The sequence below is a fragment of the Manacus candei genome, unplaced genomic scaffold (assembly GCF_025592945.1).
Source record: "Manacus candei isolate 608988 ecotype Guabito, Panama unplaced genomic scaffold, ASM2559294v1 h1tg000126l, whole genome shotgun sequence".
NCBI classification, from domain to species: Eukaryota; Metazoa; Chordata; class Aves; order Passeriformes; family Pipridae; genus Manacus; species Manacus candei.
In genome coordinates, this window is record NW_026138174.1 from 1404002 (window position 1) to 1424233 (window position 20232).

At 41.7% G+C, this 20232-nt stretch overlaps 1 protein-coding gene across 8 annotated transcripts; it reads left to right on the forward strand.

Moving 5' to 3' along the window:
• Positions 1-65: 65 nt before the first annotated feature.
• On the forward strand, positions 66-17572 carry U2AF1 (U2 small nuclear RNA auxiliary factor 1). 8 transcript variants are annotated; one of them, XM_051770856.1, is made up of 9 exons: positions 2670-2757; positions 2969-3025; positions 4862-4892; positions 5480-5546; positions 9747-9796; positions 10411-10509; positions 11637-11770; positions 12067-12159; positions 14541-17572. In XM_051770856.1, the coding sequence occupies exons 1-9, from the start codon at positions 2711-2713 to the stop codon at positions 14677-14679; spliced, it is 717 nt and encodes a 238-aa protein (XP_051626816.1). In that variant the 5' UTR covers positions 2670-2710; the 3' UTR covers positions 14680-17572. The 8 variants fall into 8 exon arrangements, with proteins under 8 accessions (XP_051626809.1, XP_051626808.1, XP_051626815.1 ...); XM_051770849.1 differs by lacking the exons at positions 2969-3025; positions 4862-4892 and adding an exon at positions 66-197; XM_051770848.1 differs by lacking the exons at positions 2969-3025; positions 4862-4892; positions 5480-5546 and adding exons at positions 66-197; positions 6345-6411.
• The last annotated feature ends 2660 nt before the right edge of the window (positions 17573-20232 follow it).

Genomic DNA, 20232 nt, shown 5'->3' on the forward strand with positions numbered 1-20232 from the left:
ACTCGAACCCTCAACTTCCGAGTCCGTCCCCGCCGCCGCCCCTGCGCGCGCCCCGCCTCCCCCTCCCCTCAGAGCGGCGTTTCCGGCGCGGCCGCTGTGACGCGGCGGCGGCGCCGGGGCGGTGCGGCGGGCGGGCAGGGCGGGCGGTGGGAGATGGCGGAGTACCTGGCCTCCATCTTCGGCACCGAGAAGGACAAGTGAGTGGCCCCCATCCCCTCCTCCCCCGCGGCTCCGGTGCCCCCCCCTTGCCCCGCGGGGTGGGGAGGGAGCCGGAGGGGGAGGCCGAAGGCCCGTAGCGGGTTGCGCGGGGACGCGCGGCCTTGTTCGGATCGCGGCGGTCTCAGCCCTTGCCTTCCCTTCCCCCCCCCCGCCTACCCCCCCCCACACACTTTTCCCTGCGGGGGGAACGCCCCCCGGCCCCTTTCGCTCACTCCCGGCCTCAGCGGCACCGCCAGGGCTGGGTTCCCCCGCCATTCCCAATCCCGCTGGAACGCGGCGGGAAGAGGGAAGCGAGAGGCGGCCGCGCTCCCCACCCCCTTTTTCCCTCCCCCCCCCCCCGCCATCGCCTCCCTCAGGCTCTTCCCCTCCCCCCCCCCACTCAGGAACGCGCGTGCGCGCGGCGCGCGCCACCCGGGCGGGAGGAAGGGGAGGAGGGGGGGGAGCGCGCGCGGGCCCCGCGCGTTCCCGCGCGCGCGCGCCCGGCGGCCCCGCCCGCGCTCTTCGCCCCCTCCCCCCCCCCAAAAAAAAACCCCTCCCCATCCCCTCCTTTCCCAGCCCCCCTTCCCGGGCCGGGGCCGTTCTCGGGGACCTTCCCTTCTCCCTCTTCCTCCTCCCCTCCCCCGGCCGCCATGCGGGTGTGCCCGCGCCTCGTGGTGCGGTACCGCCCTCCCCCGTCCTTCCCTCCACCGTCCTCCCCCCGCGGCTGCGCCTTCCTGCCGGGCCCGCTGGGTGCCGGAGCTTCCCGCCGCCTCCTGCCAGAAAGCGCCTCCTCCTCCTCCTGTTCCCCTTTTGTTCGTGTCCCTGCGCCTCGCAGCAGCCCGAGAGCTCCCGCTCTGCTGCAAGGACAGCGACTGGTTATTTCTCCCCCCTCCCCAGGGTGCGGAGGATTTCCCCGACTGCTGCATCCTGATCCTACAGGCTTCTGCCTGCAGCCTTCCACGCGTCCGGGAACGCCTCTAGTTTCTCTGGTTGTTGGAAGCACACACACAAAACCCTCCTAACGAAAATTTGGTCACCACCGGCCTGACCAAACCGGCGTGTTTTTCCACTCGTAAAAATGAAAAGGGGGCGTCGATGTGCTGCTGGACTAAATTACTCTTGTCAGCCCCTGGCCATGGGGCTTCTGCTCTGCTCTGTAGTGCTGCCATTCCGGGAAAGCAGATCGGCAGCCTCTCTTGAGCTCTGTTACTGTAGCGTCCTCTCTCACAAAGGAGATACATATGAATATAATGCAGTACAGTTCCACAGTATTAATCAGGCACGAAATTCCTGTGCAGCTCTTATTTTCTGTTTAGAAAAAGCAAACGGAACCTTCCAGAAGGTGCTGAAGTTGGAAGCACTGTTGGAAATTTTATAGTTAGGTATTTCTTTTTATTTCAGGTTAGAGTTCAGAAAAGACAGTAAGTATATCATAATGCTAAGTGTTTGTTTTCAAAAACATAATGAAGAGTAAGCATGTTGTAAATTTACAGTAGAATGTTTTGCTAGAGATCAGATATGCTTTAGTACCTAAATAATTCTCCCCTCGTTGAGTTGATGTTGGTTACACAGGAGTGTGGAAATAATTAGTGTTAACTACGGGAATGATAATCTTTCTTCCAGGAGAGTTCTGATATTTCACTTACCCATATATAGCCCATAGTAGCTTTCTTGCTCTTCAGAATTTTGCATTTCCCTGTCAAGGTAACTTAAACTCCTTATGGTTTTCTTCCATCATTCCGTGTGAGTTACACCTTTTTGTGAGAGTTTTACTGGCATTTCTAAACCAGCATTGTTTTGAAGGTGCCATGAAATGGATCGTTCAGGGAAAGCTTGTGGTTTAAAAAAAAAAAAAGCTTACTCTTAAAATTATTGACTATATTCATGGAAATGGCTTCATTAAATGAATTTATTTTGCTTCTTTGTATTCTCTCTCTAACAGGATTTTTCTCTTCCCTGACTTTATTTCCAGTACTGTGTTGGCAGTAGCTTGAATTACCCTTAGAGTATAACTTTAAACAGGTGGTTTATAAAACATGAGAGAGGTGCAAGTGTGTCAGCTCTAAAGCAGGTTTCATTGCCTGGAGCAGGGGCTGCATGAACTCAGACACAGAGCTCGTGTAGTGTAAATTTTCAGACCGTTTTTCACGTCACTTCCTGTCCCAGCACCCACTGAAACTGGTGTAGAGACAAGGATGGAGAACCAGAAGGGTAAAACAGTGATCACTTGTGTGTGGTGGATCATGAAACCACTCAGGGTGAAATCAGTCAGATCCTGCCTGTAAGTCAGGGGGAAAAGGAGTGAGTGTGGACAGGTTTGCTGTAATACTTCCCTGTGCAGTTTTGGTGTGGATTTCCTTTCTGTGTTACTTCTCCACATCAAGATAAAGACACTTAGGGCATATGCTTTTTTGCATATTAATGTTTTCTATTCCAGTATGTAACTACTTTATTCTTTTTTTCCCTTGCAGAGTCAACTGTTCATTTTATTTCAAAATTGGAGCTTGTCGCCATGGAGACAGATGTTCTCGATTGCACAACAAACCAACATTTAGCCAGGTTTGTTTCCCTTTTGTTTCCTCTTTCTCATGGAAGTATATTCTGGCTTCTTTAAAATGTAGATTCTTAGATAAGAGTGAATAATTAGCGAGCTCCAGATTAACTAGTTCACTTTTGGCCCCAGTTTATCTGGGTCTTTGCTTTTTTGGGGGTATTCCATTTACTTCTCCCAGCATTTCTAATTATCTCCTGTCACCCTTAATGGCTGCAGGAAGCGATGCTGTTGTAAGCTTGCCTGTAGTAGAGACCAACCAGTGCTAACTTTCAGGTGAGTGTGCCTTCTCAGTGGTGTTCAGGCACTTAAACCATCCCAGATTTTTTAAAGCACAGACAATGGCAGCAAGTTCCACCTGTCCCAAAGATGAGAACTTTAATCTTTCATGCATATAATAGAAGTAAGCTAATTGGTGAATAGAAGTCACTCATCTGTCATTACATTTGCTCTCTGACCCAGGCTCTTAAGTTTCAAGAGTGACTTGCATACTTCCTTTGAATGTTGTAAAAATGGGTTATTAAAAAACAACTTGCCTGGTTGCTGAGGGTGAATTGTCACTTGACCTGACAGATTATTGTATCTTTGGCTAAGTGAATATTGTTAGAGACATTATGTGTGACTGCACATCTGCCAGAAATAAAAATAAATTTTAAAAAGTGCAGTGAGTGACAAAGTTTTTATTACTGTGAGCTCTATAGTTTTCACAAATTACATTGTTGGAGAACTTTGTTTTCCCTCTGTCTATCACTGCTGATTGTCAAGGTACACAGATAAATAGATTTCTTTGGGAATATTGCACTTGAGAAGTAGTGCCTTTGAAAGTTCCCTGCCTTATCAGCAGTCTACAAAGATAAAGTTTACATAAGAATAGATCTTCTGCAAGTTCATCTCATCTGCCTTGGGGCAGAATTGGTGAGAATGGTGGGCTGATGTTGGTTTGGGGAGAAATTAGGAAGGCAAGTACTATCCATGTGACAAGTTCAGAGCTGTGGTGCTCCTCAAGTTAGACTGTGAGTGGGCAGGGGGGAATGTCAAGGTTGCTTATCCATGGGGGCTGCTGCTGGTACTTCAGCTACAAAAACACTTCCCTACTTCTGGGAATTTAATGATTTTTAATGCAGATATTTTATTTCAAAAATAATACTGTCCATTTTCAAAACTATTCCGTGTTGCTGACCTACATGGAGCACCTGCTGAAATGTGATTGGTTATATAGAGACCTGAATTTAGGTCACTGGCTACTAGAATATATTTCTAAATCAGACAAGTAGTTGCCTTTAAAGTTAAAAAAAACCCACCAAAAACCTAACACAAAGCCCCCACCACCCCTAAATCCTTTTTTAACAACAAAACTTTGCAAGTACAGCTTCCTGTGTCGGTGCAGCTTTAAGCTCTGCTTTGGACTCTGTTTAGCAGTGCCAGCTGAAGCGGGTCAGGCATGTCCCATTGATCTGGGGCTGTCTGGGACTACACAGCACCGTACCTGGCACTGTGCAGGGCTCACCACAGAAATCTTTATTTGTGTGCAGGTGGTTAATCAGCTGTGATAGAAAACAGAAGAACAGAGACTTCACTAATGGGAAGTTTTCAGCCCAACATTTTTACCTTGTGCAGCTCTTGCTGGTGCAGCTACTTTACAGAAGAGCTGTGTTAGGAAAGGTCATGCTATCCAGGGTGATCAAATTACCCCCAGTCAGCAGGAACACCAGAACTAGATGCATGTTTCTGGCGGTCTCCAATTGTAGGCTAAATCATGGGTAGTTTAAACCTGGGCCATGGAAGCACAAAGCTTTGGTTGGTATGACTGTACCCATTAGAAAATGTGTGTGATTTTAAATGTGATTTTTTTTTTTTTTAATGTGTTAAATGGGCAGCATGTGTAGGTGTGGCATTGCTGGTCCTGTGACTCCTTTAAACTCTGAATTCTTATTGTGACTAATAATAATGTGTAAGCTAAAATTACTTGGGGATTGCCATTCATACTGACTAACATTGAGCTTGTATTTTAAGTAATCAAATTTCAATTTTTGAGCTGCTTACAGTGATATGGACGTTTGGAATTTTTTTGTAATATTAGTTTACTAACTTAAACATGGTTTGTTTTTTCAGACAACTTGATTTTAAGAAGAACGGTACAAATGTAAGGTTTCAAGTCTGCCTGGGCTAATTCTTCAAGTAAAAAGCAGAAGGGCTAAAAGGATATTGTCCTTATTTGAAGGATCGGAAACATGTGAACCTATGATGCTATTATATTATTTAAACAGAAATTCCACCAAGAAATTCCTGACGCACAAAACGAGACGTAGCTGTTGCCTAAAGGCCTTACTGTCTGGTGTAGCACTTTGGAGACTGTGGCATTATGTATTACCTGCTGTGCACATAACACTACTTTTTTCCCCCCTAGACTTGGCAGTAGTGAATCTGGTCTCGAGGGCTTAGGCATCTCCAGAACACCTCGTGTGACATTTTAGGTTACTGTGCCTCACACCTCCCATTTCGAGGATAGCTGTTGAGACAAACGCAGCTCTTTCTTGGTGGTTAATTAAAGCTGTTTTCATAATATGATGGTCTGGATGCAATTTTGGAAGCTACTCTGCAAATACAAAAGGAAGTCTTTAAGGATAAAATATGACTTTTAGCTGTTTGCAAACAAGTTGTCTCTTTGCAATTGTCTATTATATGCACAGCAGCCAGTAGAATTCCCCTTTTTATTTTTTTTCCCCGCAGACCATCTTGATTCAAAACATCTATCGTAACCCCCAAAACAGTGCACAGACGGCTGACGGCTCACACTGTAAGTCCCACAGTTGGAGAAATTTTTTTAAAGAATGGTGTTAAAGAGCCCACTCCTAATTATGAGAAAATAATGTTGGCTCCTGAGCTGCTGACATAAAGCTGTTGCAAACAGGACAAGTGATGGAACTCTTCTTGCGCACAGATCAAGAATTTGGGGAACGTGTGCGATTCCAAGCGCATAAGTGGCTGCATAAATTGGACTTGATGCAGGTTCCCTTTTTGTGTTCCAAAGTGAAGCTTGATTTCTCAGTAACACTGCATTTTTTTTAAAGGGTTAAACTGCAGACATTTCTCAAATTCTTGATTTAACAACAACAACAAAAAAAAAAATTAGGCATATATGTGATGTACGGTAAGTTTCCCAGAACTGGGTTTTCTTTCATCTTAACTTTTTTAGGTAACTTTTTTAGGAAAATGGAGATTTCATGTTATGCTGTAATTATTGTATTGCTTCCTTTCCTGCTAAGAAACCGTTCAGTAAAACCAAATTCGAATTACTATGCTTGTAATGTAAATGATGCCAGCTATTACAGAGCTGTCTGAATTCATGCAAAACCCCTCTGTAGTAATATTGGTGAATGGAATAAAATACAATAATGGAGTGTCATGAGATCTCTATTACTTTACAGTGTTAGGTTGATTTAGAAAGGTCACCAGCTAAGTGAAAGTTCTCCTTCTTGGGAGAGAATAACCACCTCTCTTTCAGCACAGACTCGGCCAAAGCGACCCTAAAGGAAACCAGTTTCTTGTTAAAATTATTTTCCATAATATAAAGTTGTTGCGTTTTGTATTTCAGACCATTGCCCTCTTGAACATTTACCGTAACCCTCAAAACTCTTCCCAGTCTGCTGACGGTTTGCGCTGTAAGTTCATACAAGTTCCTTCACTGGTTCCCTGGGCTTGATTGTCAGAGCTCAGTGTCGACTTAAGCTGGTCTGCCATTTTAGTTTAACAGATCAAACTGACCACGTTTCGTTAAATGTGTTCAAAACAAACACAAAAAAAAAACGAGGAAAAAAAACCCCCAAACTTTTTTTGTCCCACTCACCTTCTTCCCTACTCCCAAAACTGTGAGGGGAATCTGAATACCAACTACTAAATCAAAAAGGGTTCAAATTGTACTTCCCCAGTGAAGCAGTCTTGGTTGCACTGCTGTCTTCCTGTCTGTCACCTTTCTCCCTGCCAGTTGCCTGCATCCTAGGAATGGTTTTCTGTATGTTTTGTGCTCTCCATTAAGTTCCACTGTCTAAAGAGCAGGACAATGACACATTGACTTCGTCCAGAACAAATTTCCTGCTCTGTAAACATTAAGAAAACTTGAATTTGAAACTTCTCAGACTGCATGCAGAAATTTGTCCCGGGTTAATGCAACTTCCATTTAGGGAGTGCACTTGGGAAGGAATATACCATGACTGACAAACGCTTCCCTTCTGGCAGCTGTCCTTTTTGGATGGGTGCGTGCTTAAAATTCCTCCCATGCTTTGAAAATTCAAATTCCAAAGCCAAGTGGCACGTTTACCTAAGAAAATATATTTTTAAAAGTACTTTTGAGGAGGGGAAGGCATTTGGGTATGGTCATGAAGTAATTTAATGACTCCTCCTCAGATAAAAATGGGCATAAAAGCAAACGCACCTCCTGTGAGACTGGCAGCAGTTAATGACCAGGACTGATCAGCGATTACCGATATGTCAGTGTAACTGAATCATCAATATTAGAATAAAATTTAAAAAAAAAAAAGTTTTAGGACCAAAAAAGGGTCGGTGTTCTTTTCTAACTAATATTTCTTGTTGAAGTGAGTATTGACTGTGTGGTAATAAAGCTTTGTTTGGCTATTCCTTTTTTTTTTTGACTGTTGGATTATAGACTAGTTCAGATTAGTTACCAGCATTTAATTAGAAGTGCCCTGTGAAATCAGCCACTAACTTAAAAGTCAACACTGCCTCTCTTGCTTCTAAAAGTAATAATGGCTCAATTAAGTGATTTGAGTTTTTGTCACACTAGACATGCTGTATAATTTTGTCTAGATGCTTAAACAGTTCTATTGGTTTGTAGGCTTTCTTGTTGCAGATGCTTAGTAGTTAATGCTGTTTCAGTAGACCACAAAATTTCCAGTTGGGTATTTCCACTCTCTCCCTAAACTCTCAATGCGCTGGTAACTAATTTGCACAGAGTGACAGCAGTGTGGTCTGTGGAGCTGTTTAGATTTACAGCTGCAAGAGTCTTGAACAGATTCTCCAGTGTTGCAAATGCTGGTATCCAACTCTAGTTTGTCGTGACAAGCGAGTAGCTGTGTACCAGAGCCTCACTATACCTCCTGGGGTAGAGCTGGAGCTCTGCAAGCAGTAGGTTTGCTGGAACTCCTGGCTCCTTGTTACTTTGGTATTTGTCCCTATTTAAGTACTGCATGTATTTTCAATGGATAACTTGGGTAGCTATTTAATGCTTTGTCGTTGTTGCTTAACTGTCTTCCTTTCTATTGCCGTCGTAGAGGATTAACCTTAGTTTTGAACAGCAGTAGTTTTCCTGAGTATTTTAATTAGTAATTGGGGCTTCTCAAGGTTCAGATACCAGTAGCCCTGGAATAATATGGATGTTTGTAAAGCCTGTGCATATGTATGCTTCCCACTTTAGAAGGACATTGAATAGTCATTAATTAACTGTTGCTTATGATCTCCTAATTTGACAATGAAATCTCCTTAAAAGTTTTTGGCACTTGTCCATCTGGTAACAAGTCGTTATTCCCAATGTGGCTCACAGAGCCCCTGTCTGATACCTTTAAAAACAACAACAACAACAAAAAATCCTTAGGTATTAGTAAGCTGTTATCAGTGGTGTTGGCAGAACCTTGAGAATATAGTTAAGTATTAAACTGCCTAGAAATACTGGTTTAATGTTTGATATTCCTTAATTTGCAGTATAACCATGAGGAAGGAGAAATTTCTTAAAAGCAAATAACGTTTCAAATGCAGAGATATTGTTAGCCTAAACTATAAACCAAATGCTCCTTAGCCTCTTCTGGAGGTGAGCTGGGTGGAAGAACAGGATGTGCAGTTCCAGAGAATGTGACTGGTTAATATTAGAGCCTTTGAAGAAAAATGTAAACTTTGTCCAAGTGGTAATAATAGCCAAAAATGACTGAGCCTAAAGCATCTATGTTTTTCATAGCAGCCTGAAAGTGAATAAACTTTGCTTTATTGGCTCAGATTTTTGTCTTTCACGTTCTGTGAACTAAAGCAGCAATGTTTCTAATTTAAACACCAGCATATTTTTCTAGCATAAAATGCGGGGTTTGTTTTAAAACTGCTCCGCTTGATCTTAATAAGCCACTTAACTGCTGAAGAGCTAATACATTAGACTTTAATGTATACAGCTTGTTTAAACTGCTGTAGACTGGAAGAAATAAACGAAATACATTTTTATACTTTTAATACTTTGAAAAATAAGCCGAACGTACATTGGTTTTTATAGCAGCAGGCAAGCAGCACTCATTTTTAAAGTCCAACTTGGAGCATGAAAATAATCTAACCTGAATATGTGGCTGGCTTGTCTTGCACTAAAAGATGTTCTGCAGGACTACAGAAAAGCTTAAATTATATTCAAAATTAAAATAGAAAATTGTTCTCTCTTGCAAAGCATTATGGTACCCTACTTCGAGGGCACTGAGAAAAGTGTGTCATTTCAATAACTATTTTGAGCAAATTTAAAAAAAATAATTCTGGGCTATGTTACATTGTGAACTCAAATTCTAGTGGATATGCTGGAGAGGTGGACATAAAATTCTGCCTTTAGGAAGAGGAACACTAAACTGTAATAATACTTAAAATATGGACATGTAACAAAGCACTTGCCTTCTGTTTAGGTAAAATTGTTAGTAGACAGAGAGTGGGACTGTACATTAAATTTAAAGTGATACTTCAAAGGAATTCCTTTCCCCTTCCTTTGAATTTGTGGCATACAAGCTTGGCTCTGATTAAAACTTGCTTTGATTTGATCATATCAATGTAATGTTTTGACAGATACTTTGGGGACTCAAAGCTCTTCACACATCCTTATTTTTTAATATTCCTATTAGTTAGCTCCATGCTATATGGTGTCTCTTATGCTCCAGACGGCCTTCTAGATTGTTTTGTAGTATGATCAAAATCTCTTCTTCCTTATTGGCAGGCTCTAATCACTCTGACTCTTTGACTTTTGCAGGTGCTGTGAGCGATGTTGAGATGCAGGAACATTATGATGAATTCTTTGAGGTATGTGAAAATGCATTAAAGTGTTAGTGGACCTGTCACCGCAAACAAGTGAAATGGATGTAGTGCGTAGCACAGGGAGGTGGATTCAGACAAAAGCAATTATTTCCTCAGGTGTTCATATAAAACCGACAGCTTTATTTATTTAGCAGTGCTAAATATTTCCTGGTATAACCTTTGGTTAGTTTGGCTTTAACTTTGCTGTTTGAAATAGAATTTAATCAAAATCAGCAGCTTAAGCGATGTAGCATTTCGATTCTGTAATCTGCTTCCTTTCTATGAATTCAAAATATACTTAATTATTTTTACAGAAAGAAAGTGAAACTATAGCATCAAGGTTTATGTGTTGTGTTTTCAGTGCATCTTATGTGTTGTGTAAATGCTGCTTGCATAATGTTTTCCATAGGTTTTTATTGTATCTTGTTAGTGCTGTACCTACAGATGGACACGGTACAGGCCAAGCAAGTACTAACTTTAAAATCAGAAATGTAAAAAAACACGGTGATTTCGCTTTTTTCCCCTAGGGAAAGTTGTCTTTCATAACTACGGCTAAATACAACATTTCTGTACTTAGAGCTAACGTGCTGCAAGCTTGTAATGGGTTTCTCTGTGCTTAGGAGGTCTTCACAGAAATGGAGGAGAAATACGGTGAAGTTGAGGAGATGAACGTGTGCGATAACCTTGGAGATCATCTAGTTGGAAATGTATACGTAAAGGTAGGATAAAGAGGCATCTTTATGTAATTGCTGGGGGTGGGGCTTGTTCATTTATAATTTTAAAAGCTGCTGTATGCTTTAGATTTTAGAAGCTCTCCAACGTCGCGATTTAAAGTAGAGTGAAAATGTGAAAGGAATCTGAAAGAAATTTTAATAAATTACGAGAAAGCTTCTTGATAGTCAAAATCTGTAATTTCAGAAAGATTAGCACTTGTTTTTTTAGCACAGTTATCAACACTGTACTGCTGGACTGTTTAGTTTGACAGGATTTATTTGGGATCTGTCTTGCCATCATGCTGCCCTTTAAACACTTCATTATGAAAGGTTTATTTGCAACAGGTGCATTTATTTATTAACTTCCAGTTGAACACAGTATCCTGTAATCCTGTAATATTTGGTACTAGCTGCATGGTTTAAGGTGCAAACTGGAGCACTTGGGTTTAGCTTTTAAAAGTCGTTGGTATCTCTTGAATAACCAGTACAAAATTGTCACCTGCAGGAATTTTATTGGGTGTGCACAGTGTTGGGGAGGTGTGACAGTTTGTTTGAATATTTGGACTGTGCATTCCCTTAACTGGAAAGTATTTTCAGACCTGTGTTGGTCATAATCAGAACCAAAAGTTGTTTTTAAAGATTTGAAAGTGGTTAGCTGTGAAAAGGTGTTTCAAATGTTTTACATTCATCATAAAACAGGATCAGATTTTCGTAAGTTCTGATTTAAATGAATGAGAGCTCCAGTTCTCCTACAGATCTCTCTTAAATGTTTGAAGGAATCCATTACATCAGGAGTGTTGGTGTTCCAGAAAGTACTTCTAAGCATTCTCTTGGTTTAAAGCTGTACTAAGAAAGCACAGTAGCTTTTATTGACTTTTTCACTTGAAAGACCAAAGAGAACATAATTAAGAGGAAAATCAATGTTTTGATTAGCTCTGAGTCCCAGTTAATAAAGAGCTGACATATTTACCCTTGATTTGATGGACTGTCCCAGGAACTCTGAAGTAGCTGCTAGTTCCATGACTGGTCCTGAGCCTCAGATACCGCACAGCTGATTGGATGGGAATCTTCAAATCTTCAGTCTGCTTCTGTTACTTCTCTATAGAGTGAGAAAATGTTACTTTTGCTTTTAGTTTCGCCGTGAAGAAGATGCAGAAAAGGCTGTGATTGACCTGAACAATCGCTGGTTCAATGGGCAGCCCATCCATGCCGAGCTCTCGCCTGTGACTGACTTCAGAGAGGCCTGTTGCCGTCAATATGAAATGGGGTAAAACACCAACTTCCTCTGGCCTTGGCAGTGTCTGAGAAATGTTTGCACAGGCAGGGAGGTTGCTTGGGTGTGGTTTTTTATGTGTAGCTGAGTGTAGGAAGAAAACCACTTCAGGTAACCTGTGGTGAAACGCGTGACTTTTGCCATCTTTTTGGGTTTTTGACCTAGGAGTGAGTCACTGTCAGTAAACGATGGTTGTAATGTTAGAGGTGATTAACTTTTGGGTGCCTAAAAGTCCAAACAGGTAGTGTAGAGCTGGGAATTCTAACTGTGCCTCTTGAATTCTGTTTCAGAGAGTGTACACGAGGAGGTTTCTGCAACTTCATGCATTTGAAGCCCATCTCTCGAGAGTTAAGACGTGAGTTGTACGGGCGTCGTCGTAAAAAGTGAGTTTCGTTTTAAACACCATTAAAATGAGTAAATTAATGATCAGTTGCTGAAAAATCTGAAGGCAGGTCTTTAAACTTAATGTTCTCATTTTTTCTAATGCACTTCTGGTACATGCCAATGGAAGGGCATCAAGTAAAGCTGGCAAGTGGTTTAGAACAAAGGTGAAGGTCTCTAAATAAAAGGTTATGGTGCTTCTTGCTCTGCAGTGCTGTGGGTGCTCAAGGTTGGTGTGGCTTTAGGAGAAGGCTGGGTTGAAGGAGAGGAAAATTCACTGAGTTTACTGAATATATAGACCCTGTGTGTGGCTCAGATCTGCAAACTGTACAGAAGGATATTATTTGGGAAAAATTACTTTATGCCTCTTACGTTTTATTCTCTTCTAGATGTGTTTGCTCATGGCCTCTGTCAGACACAGGCTGCTTTGCTAATGGGCATTTTGGCAGCATCAGATTGGCCTCTTTCAGCATTTTGTGCAGTCAAGCATATCTGTAGATTATACTCAGGACCCAACTTTGTTTGCTTTTAACTGTTAATGGAAAATTTTCTAGCCTGTATTCATTTCTTACTGTTAGTAACAGGCAGTCACTGTATTGAGCTCACTGTTTATTAATACCAGCCTCACAGTGTGACCCTTTTGATAGGAATTCTCAGTAGGAAAAAAGAATAGTAATTTTGTTTAATGGTAAAAAAATGTGAGAAGTACATTCTGTTATATTACTCATTTAGTGAGGTACCTTGTAGGAAGGCTTATACCTCTTGGTGTTACAATGATGGTTCATTTGCAGCTGGATTCAGTCTGCTTGCATTGAGGACCTTGCTATTTAGTGTAGGCATGGAAAATTGTTGATCTTGCTTTTATAACAGAGCACAATTTTGTAGGTTGCTTTCAATGACAGAAGGAGCCTGGGATTGTGGATTTGTTTTTTCTATAAATGTCTCTAATTGGCAGTGTCTCAGAATTTGTGAGGATGAATTTAACTTTCAAAACCATGGATTGCGTTGCTTAGCCCACATGTATTTGTGCCTAAATACTTTTCCTAAATCATCCCAATTAATATTAACTTAAATGTAAGTTTTAAGATGTTTGATTTATTCATGAAAAAGACAAAACATGCTTTTTGTATTTGCCTCAGTTACAAATCTGGATCTCTCAGACTTAGTAATGCTGATTAAAAGATACCGCCTTTTTTTGCAAGAAAATTGTGTGTTGGGCTTTGGAATATGATTGTTTTATCCATAGCCCAATTTCAGTATGTGCTGGAACAAATAAAATACTGAATCCTCCATCCAGTTTTGTCTTTATTGGCCCTATTTGAAGTCAGCTAAAGCTGTCACAGGTTAGCAGTAAGGCTTGGTATAAAAGATACCAGTTCTTGTGTCAGTGGGGTTTCACAGGTAGGTTGTATAAACTAGACTGTCCTGAAAGTAGTTCTGCACAGAGTGAAGTGTGTCAGAAGGTTTTTGAGTAGGAAAAAGAAGGGTAAACCAGAACTTTTGAATAAAAGGCGAATTTAGTAATTTGGGCCAGCTGAGTGGTGTGCAAGAGTTAAGTATTTGTCTTTGTCATAGTAAAACTTGTCACCACACATAATCCCACCCCAAAACATCTCACTATGAAACAATATTCTGCAAACTGAAGACTTTTAGCACTTGTTTCCTTGAGTTTTTTTCAGTTTTGCTGTAATTTCTACATGTATTTAGAACTGCACTGTTAACTTGTTTTATACAATTAATTTTTCTGAAATGCTTAAAACCATTGACAAGTGCCATATCCGCTATAAATTCACAGTAGCTCTGTTAGCAGGGTGGAGTGGATGGGTTTAGCTTTGTTCCTGAATTTTTCATCTGCCTCAGAGGCAGGGAAGGTGATTTGCCAGTGCTGATGGCTTGGGGGGAAGGGCATGATGTAGATAAAAAAAGAGGGGGGAACAACCACAGAGAACTGAGTTCTAATTGCTAATTAATGCAATTGATTTAATATGAGTGGACTTACAAGCAGCTTTAGCCTTTTTGGCATTGAGAACTGTTCCTATCTGCCAAAGCAGGTGTCCCTTTCTCCTGCTTCTTTAATTAACAGCTGTGTACCAGTGCCTTTGGTTCCTCTCCCTGCCTTTCCTTAAGGTTTGCAGATCCTCTCTAACAGGTGACTGCAGGGAACAGTCCGTTCTTGTTCCAGTGTGTGTTGACTCCCTGGTATTCCAAGTTTGTGCAGTTTGTAAACACGCGGTTTCGCATCCCGAGTGCCAATTAACCAACCCTTCTAATGACACGCTGCCTTTCTTCTCCCTCATTACTCCCACCCTTAATTAAGTGTGGTACTGCAAGTAAACTGCTGGCTGGGACCAGACAGTAAAATGTTCCGACTTCTTCTCTGCAGGCATCGATCCAGGTCGAGGTCCCGCGAGCGCCGGTCTAGATCCAGAGATCGCGGCCGTGGCGGCGGCGGCGGCGGCGGAGGAGGCCGCGAGCGCGACAGGAGGCGGTCCAGAGATCGCGAGAGATCCGGTCGATTCTGAGCCATGCCATTTTTACCGTATGTCTGCTAGAAAGTGTTGTAGTTTGACCAAACAAAGTTCATAATGACATTTTTTTTAAAAGATGGGCTTCTGAATAAAAAAAAATTTGTAGTGATACAGTATTCTTTGTGTAACTTGTTTCTTGTTGGGGGGAGTCTTTTTAACTGTCATTCCTCTATCTTGACAAATACCTGGATTAACTCTGCCTGAGGAAAAGGTGGCAAATGTGTTGGAGGAGCGCCGGTTTTGGTTTGGATTTCTTTTTTTTTTTTTTGATTATTTGGGTATAATTTGAACTGTTGATGAAAATGTATGTGTATATAATATAAAATATATTATATACATAGTAAAAATAATATACTGCTTAAGAAACAGTTACTCACAAAGTTTCCCTTTTCTGCTATGCTGTCTGCTTATTTAGGTTAGTTTAGGCACATTTAAGAGGAAGGCTGTGCGAAACGCATTTATTTACCGAGTAGAAACGCTTAGTTACAAAAATGTATGTTTGTTTGTTACCAAAAGTCTGTGCTCTGTCTATCAATGTGACTGTGGCATTTAAAATAAATCCAATTTCTTGGTGTAAAATCTAAAGCCTATTTTCTAAGCACTCCGGAGTAGTTGAGTTGCTACTCCTGGCTGCCTATTTTCTAAGCACTCTGGAGTAGCTGAGTGGCTGTTCCCAGCTGTGCCAGAGTTCATAGTTCAGGTTTTTATAATTCTTGACTAAATTCCGTGTCTTTGGCTGGAAAGTTGCCTAGCGTAGCGTGGAAGAAAAAAGTAATATTTTTATTGCAATGATTCATAATAGACAGGTGAGAGTTTAGTGAAAAAAGAAACCACCAAAATTCTGCTCCATGCAACATGATTCAGAAGTGCTATTGAAGGAAATGCAAGGTCCTAAATACAAGGATCGAATTTCTTAACTGATTGATTTTTTTTTTTTCCCTAATCTATGCTCTCTTACCTGTCATTTATTGAAAAGCATTTCGCAAGTGTTCAAGGTCATAGGAAACTAACTGGATGCTAGTGGAAAATAAATCTTTTCTTCCACCTTTACTTGCTTTCTGATAGTCTGGAGCGTGATAAAAGCTAATGGACAGATGTCAGTTTCTTCACAAATTCGTATTTCTTTTTCTGAGCTTGAATTGCACAATCACTGAACATCACAGGTTGTGTCTCAAAGCGTTAAAGCTCCAGTGGAAGTGTTGGAACATCTTGAGAGACAGTTTGTACAATGGCTGAGATGCAGTTTCACCTCGTTCATGTCTGCTGTTATTCAAAGTGTAACATAGCAAGAAATTCTGGTCAGCAATCATATTGCTGCAAGATATAACTTTATGTGCACAAAGCTTTGTGATACGATACAGTTTTCCAGTGGGGAAAAGAATTTGTTAGAGCTTTATTAGTTCTGAGCCAGATAACTTGCTAAATGATGAATCTGCAACTTGATGATTATTAAATAAAAAAAAAGGAAATAGAAGAGCTATAGATTCATCACACAGAGGCAAAGAGAAGCTGGTTTGTTAATATAAGTATAAAACCATTTTGCTCACTGGAACTTGGAAAACAAAATAACATTGATAAACAAGCTTTTCTAAATGAATCTGCTTTGCTTCTTACAACTCAATTCTTGCACAGGTTCAGTTTGAATTTATTTTGTTTCCACTGGATGGTTTGGCCAATGACATTGTGGAACTTAAGTTTGCCAGGACCCTTTCTGGAGAAATACCACTCAAGCAGTTGAAGCTTGACATCTCCATGTGATGTTTTGTTAAGCCTGTAAAGGAAATGATGCTTTCTTTTTACTTTAAAAAATTGAACAGTGCCTGGCATTAAATGGCTGAACTGAAATGTATTTCTCCTAGGCATTAGAAATTTCACATTGATAATTTAGTTCTTGCAGTTTACAGGATATTAATCCTGTTCCATTTTTTTTTTCTTGGTGTGGGATTCAGCATCATTAGTGAGCTAATTTAAATCTTAAACTCCAAAAGGTGAGGATAGTCTTTCTGTTTTGTTTTTCTTCAAACAGTGTCTAATACAATGTGGATACTGTTTAAAAGGTTTAAGATAATTTCTACACAGAGTAATGGCACAAACTGATTTGCCCTATAAACAAGTTAGTTTAAAACAATACAGATGCGTTCCTGTAATGGCTTTAATCTGTTTATCTAAATCCTGTTAGTCTGCAGGTATATTTTTGCATGAACAGATAGTGGAAGTTTGATTTCTCTCTTTTCTCCAATACAATTTTACTTAGGAAAGCACTCTTGAATTCCACCAAATGTGTAATTATATGGTCTGATTGCATGGCTGCCCAAAAATTAACAATATAACTGGAATACATCAGGATGGGCACTGAAAGCTGTGGATTTTACTGGATATTCTAATGGGTGCCTAGTGACAGCATTCAGCATATAAACTAAGCTCATGACATATCTTGTTAGGTTCACATTTTAAGACTGTACTACCAGCAAAGTTCATAAAATTTGAAATTTAAACTGCTCCAATTTGGTTAAACATTTATATGTGATAGTCCCACAAGTGGAAATTCTACCTCCCCCTTCTCTTGTTGCTCACAATGTCTTTTAAGATTTATTTTTTTCCCCTCCTCCCCAAGGTACCTACTTTCCAAATATTTCATTGTTGACTCTTCTGTTGAACAGTGAATCTTAATTTATGGAATTCCTTTACCTCAAATAAGGGACAGCATACAGGATTTTCTGAAGTCTGAGTCAATTAGGTTGAAACTGTTCATCCCAAGTGGCTTCCTCTTCTTTGTATTTGGCTCTTATTCTGTGAAAATGCTGCTTGTCCATGAATATGATGTATGTTGAGACTGTAAAACCAAATGGAGAAAACTTGTTCAAAATAAAGCCTTTTTTTTATAAGAGTCTGACAAAAATTATCCCTTTCCTTTAGATGGGATGCTGCTCTCTAAATGACTGATGAGGACATAGACTACTTTTCCAATTCTTCACTCTTGAGCTATTTTTTGAGCAATTCTTTGTCTTCTGTTCTTTACAGCTGATAAAGCATGTCCTCAACTAAAATAACCCCAACCCCTCCATATTTAGTCGATAAAGTTGAATTCCAAAGAGTGCAGCTTGGGGTTAGGAGTTGGGGTGTTTTGATTTGAGTTCTTTTAATTGAAAAGGGTTTTGGCTGAGACGTCCTGCAAGTTTCTGTTGTGGTGGTCCATAGAAGACAAGAGGGCTTACTTTTGGCAGAAGAAGGTTCATTTTTGACAGAAGCAGCATGTTTAATTGAAGAAATGAGTAATGGAAAAGGGGTCATGGCTTTTAAAGATGATTCCTCCTGGTGTTGCATTGCTTAAGCTGCAAAACTTGGGGTGTTAACGACTGTGTCCAGTGCTGCTCCTGTACAACAGCACCTTACACGGCATCTGCTGTCTTTAACACATTAGAAGTGAAACTGCTTTCATAGCAGTTGTGGGGTGGGTGTGAGTAAATCTTCTGAACTGCATCTGCACTAAAGACTGTGCCTAAAAACAGTCCTGTTCAGGAAAAGTTCCAGCTGAAAAACAGAACCAAGTTAATGTTTCATTTCAGCTGGTAAGGCTGCGACAGAAGAGAATATTTGTAGCTGCGTTTGCCACTTATTGCAAGACTGGAGCTGAGCTGTGTTACTGGAGAGAACAGTTTTACCCTTGGGGCAAATTAATTGCAATTTAAAATATCAAACTTACGTCCAGATGCCTGTAGATTAAATCAAATTCATGTTGAATTGATACACAAGTATTTCTGAATTCATCCGTTTAGCCAACGTTGCTTTCTTACGAATCACAGAATGGTTTGTGTTGGAAGGGAAGTTAAAGGTGAGTGAGTTCCACCCTCCTGCCATGGGCAGGGACACCTTCCACTAGACCAGGTTGCTCAGAGCCCCATCCAGCCTGGCCCTGAACACTTCCAGGGATGGGAGGTCCATAGCCTCTCTGGGCAACCTGTGTTGCAGCGTCACAGTGGTGAGGGTGTCTCCAAATAATTTTTCTTTTTTTTTCAGTTTTCGTTTTGTTCCATTCACATGTATGGAAAGCAGAGCACATCTCAACTACACAGACAGTCCTTCCTTGGCAGCGATGTGCTCATCAATTATAAACCTCTAATCCCCTGTCATGTTTTATTTCTTACAAAACTAAAACCTTCAGCAAGAAGAGCCACTGGTGGGAGGACAGCGCTGTCCCACCCTGCAGTCCCGTGGTACTGCAGCAGCACAGGTGCTTTAGGAGGCCCCGTTTTCCTGCTGATAGTTACTGCCAGAAATGGTGTTAATCCAATCGATCTCAAGTTTCAAATGTAAATTGGATGTGTGGAATCAGCTGGAATGGTAGAAGCCAACAAACCAGCCCTGCTGCCAGCAGACCAGGTCCCGTAGCCAGCAGCTTCCTTTCAGCACATGAAAAGCGGGATGGGGGGAAGGGTGTGCTTATCTCTCTGTTCAGAGGCAAGTGCCGACTCCTCAGTGCTCTGATAAACATCCGGTTCAGTACTTCTGCATAATTTCAGTTTTGGTGTTTGCTTTTGAACTAGATTGTTTTGACAGGACAGCTGATGAAGTGGTGGGATGGTGGGGGGAGTGCTGGGAGGCAGCAGCTTGTGCGTGTGGCTGCCCCTTTGACCCAAACACCTTAACAGCCTTCAGAGCTCTGCAAGCTGTTCCCACGAGGCAGAGAAGATTACTCTGATCCAGGTGTTCCTTTGGGACAAACCCCTGCGTTCCTGACAAAGGCCTGCAGAAAACTGTTTTCCTGAGCTCTGTGAGCTCAGGACACCATAGGCCACTTCCAGCTCTCTGTTTCCAAGACTGCACGTGTAGGTGGGTCTGGAGGGAAAAAAAGTAGTTTCTGCTCTGGTTTCAGTGAGCCACGAGGCAAAGTGGGGAGAGAGGCAGCAGGGAGCACTGGAGCTGGTGTCCATGCCTCCTTGTTTTTTGTGAAAAAGCTTTTAGTCTGCCAGGCTTAGGCCTGCTGTGCTTTTGCGCAGCACCTGGCTTGATTTCAAGTCTTGCTACCTGTGCAGCTGAATACTGGATTGTGTTTCAGATCCTCCTTTCTTCCTGGAGCCATCTGGGATTCTGGCCAGGCAGAGGGAGGGAACTGCTCCCACTGCAGCCTGTGCACCAGCCTGCCTCCTGGGCCTGGGAGCTGTGGGAAGAGCCAAGGGGAACCACTGCTCCTCCCTTTACCCACCTGTTTTCCTTGAGAGCTGATACTACTCATGTCTGAGAGAAAGATGGGAGACAACTTCACGAATCAAAGCAGTCCTGCAACTTCCATCATTCCTTCTTCTTTGCTCTCTAGTGAACAAGGAGGATTCTTCTTGTGTTGGAGGAAAAGAAGTCCTGGAGCCACATGAGGAAAAGATTTGATAAAGGGACTCTGAGGCAGGACATGAGAACTGATTTCTGGACAAAGCACAAGTGGAGAGTGAGCTGCCAGCCTTCCTGCCTGGGGGATTGAGTGAAACATTAATTGTTGCACTGCTGGACTGGGGATGGGCAAGGGAAATTCCGAAGACAGGCAAAAATCTGCCC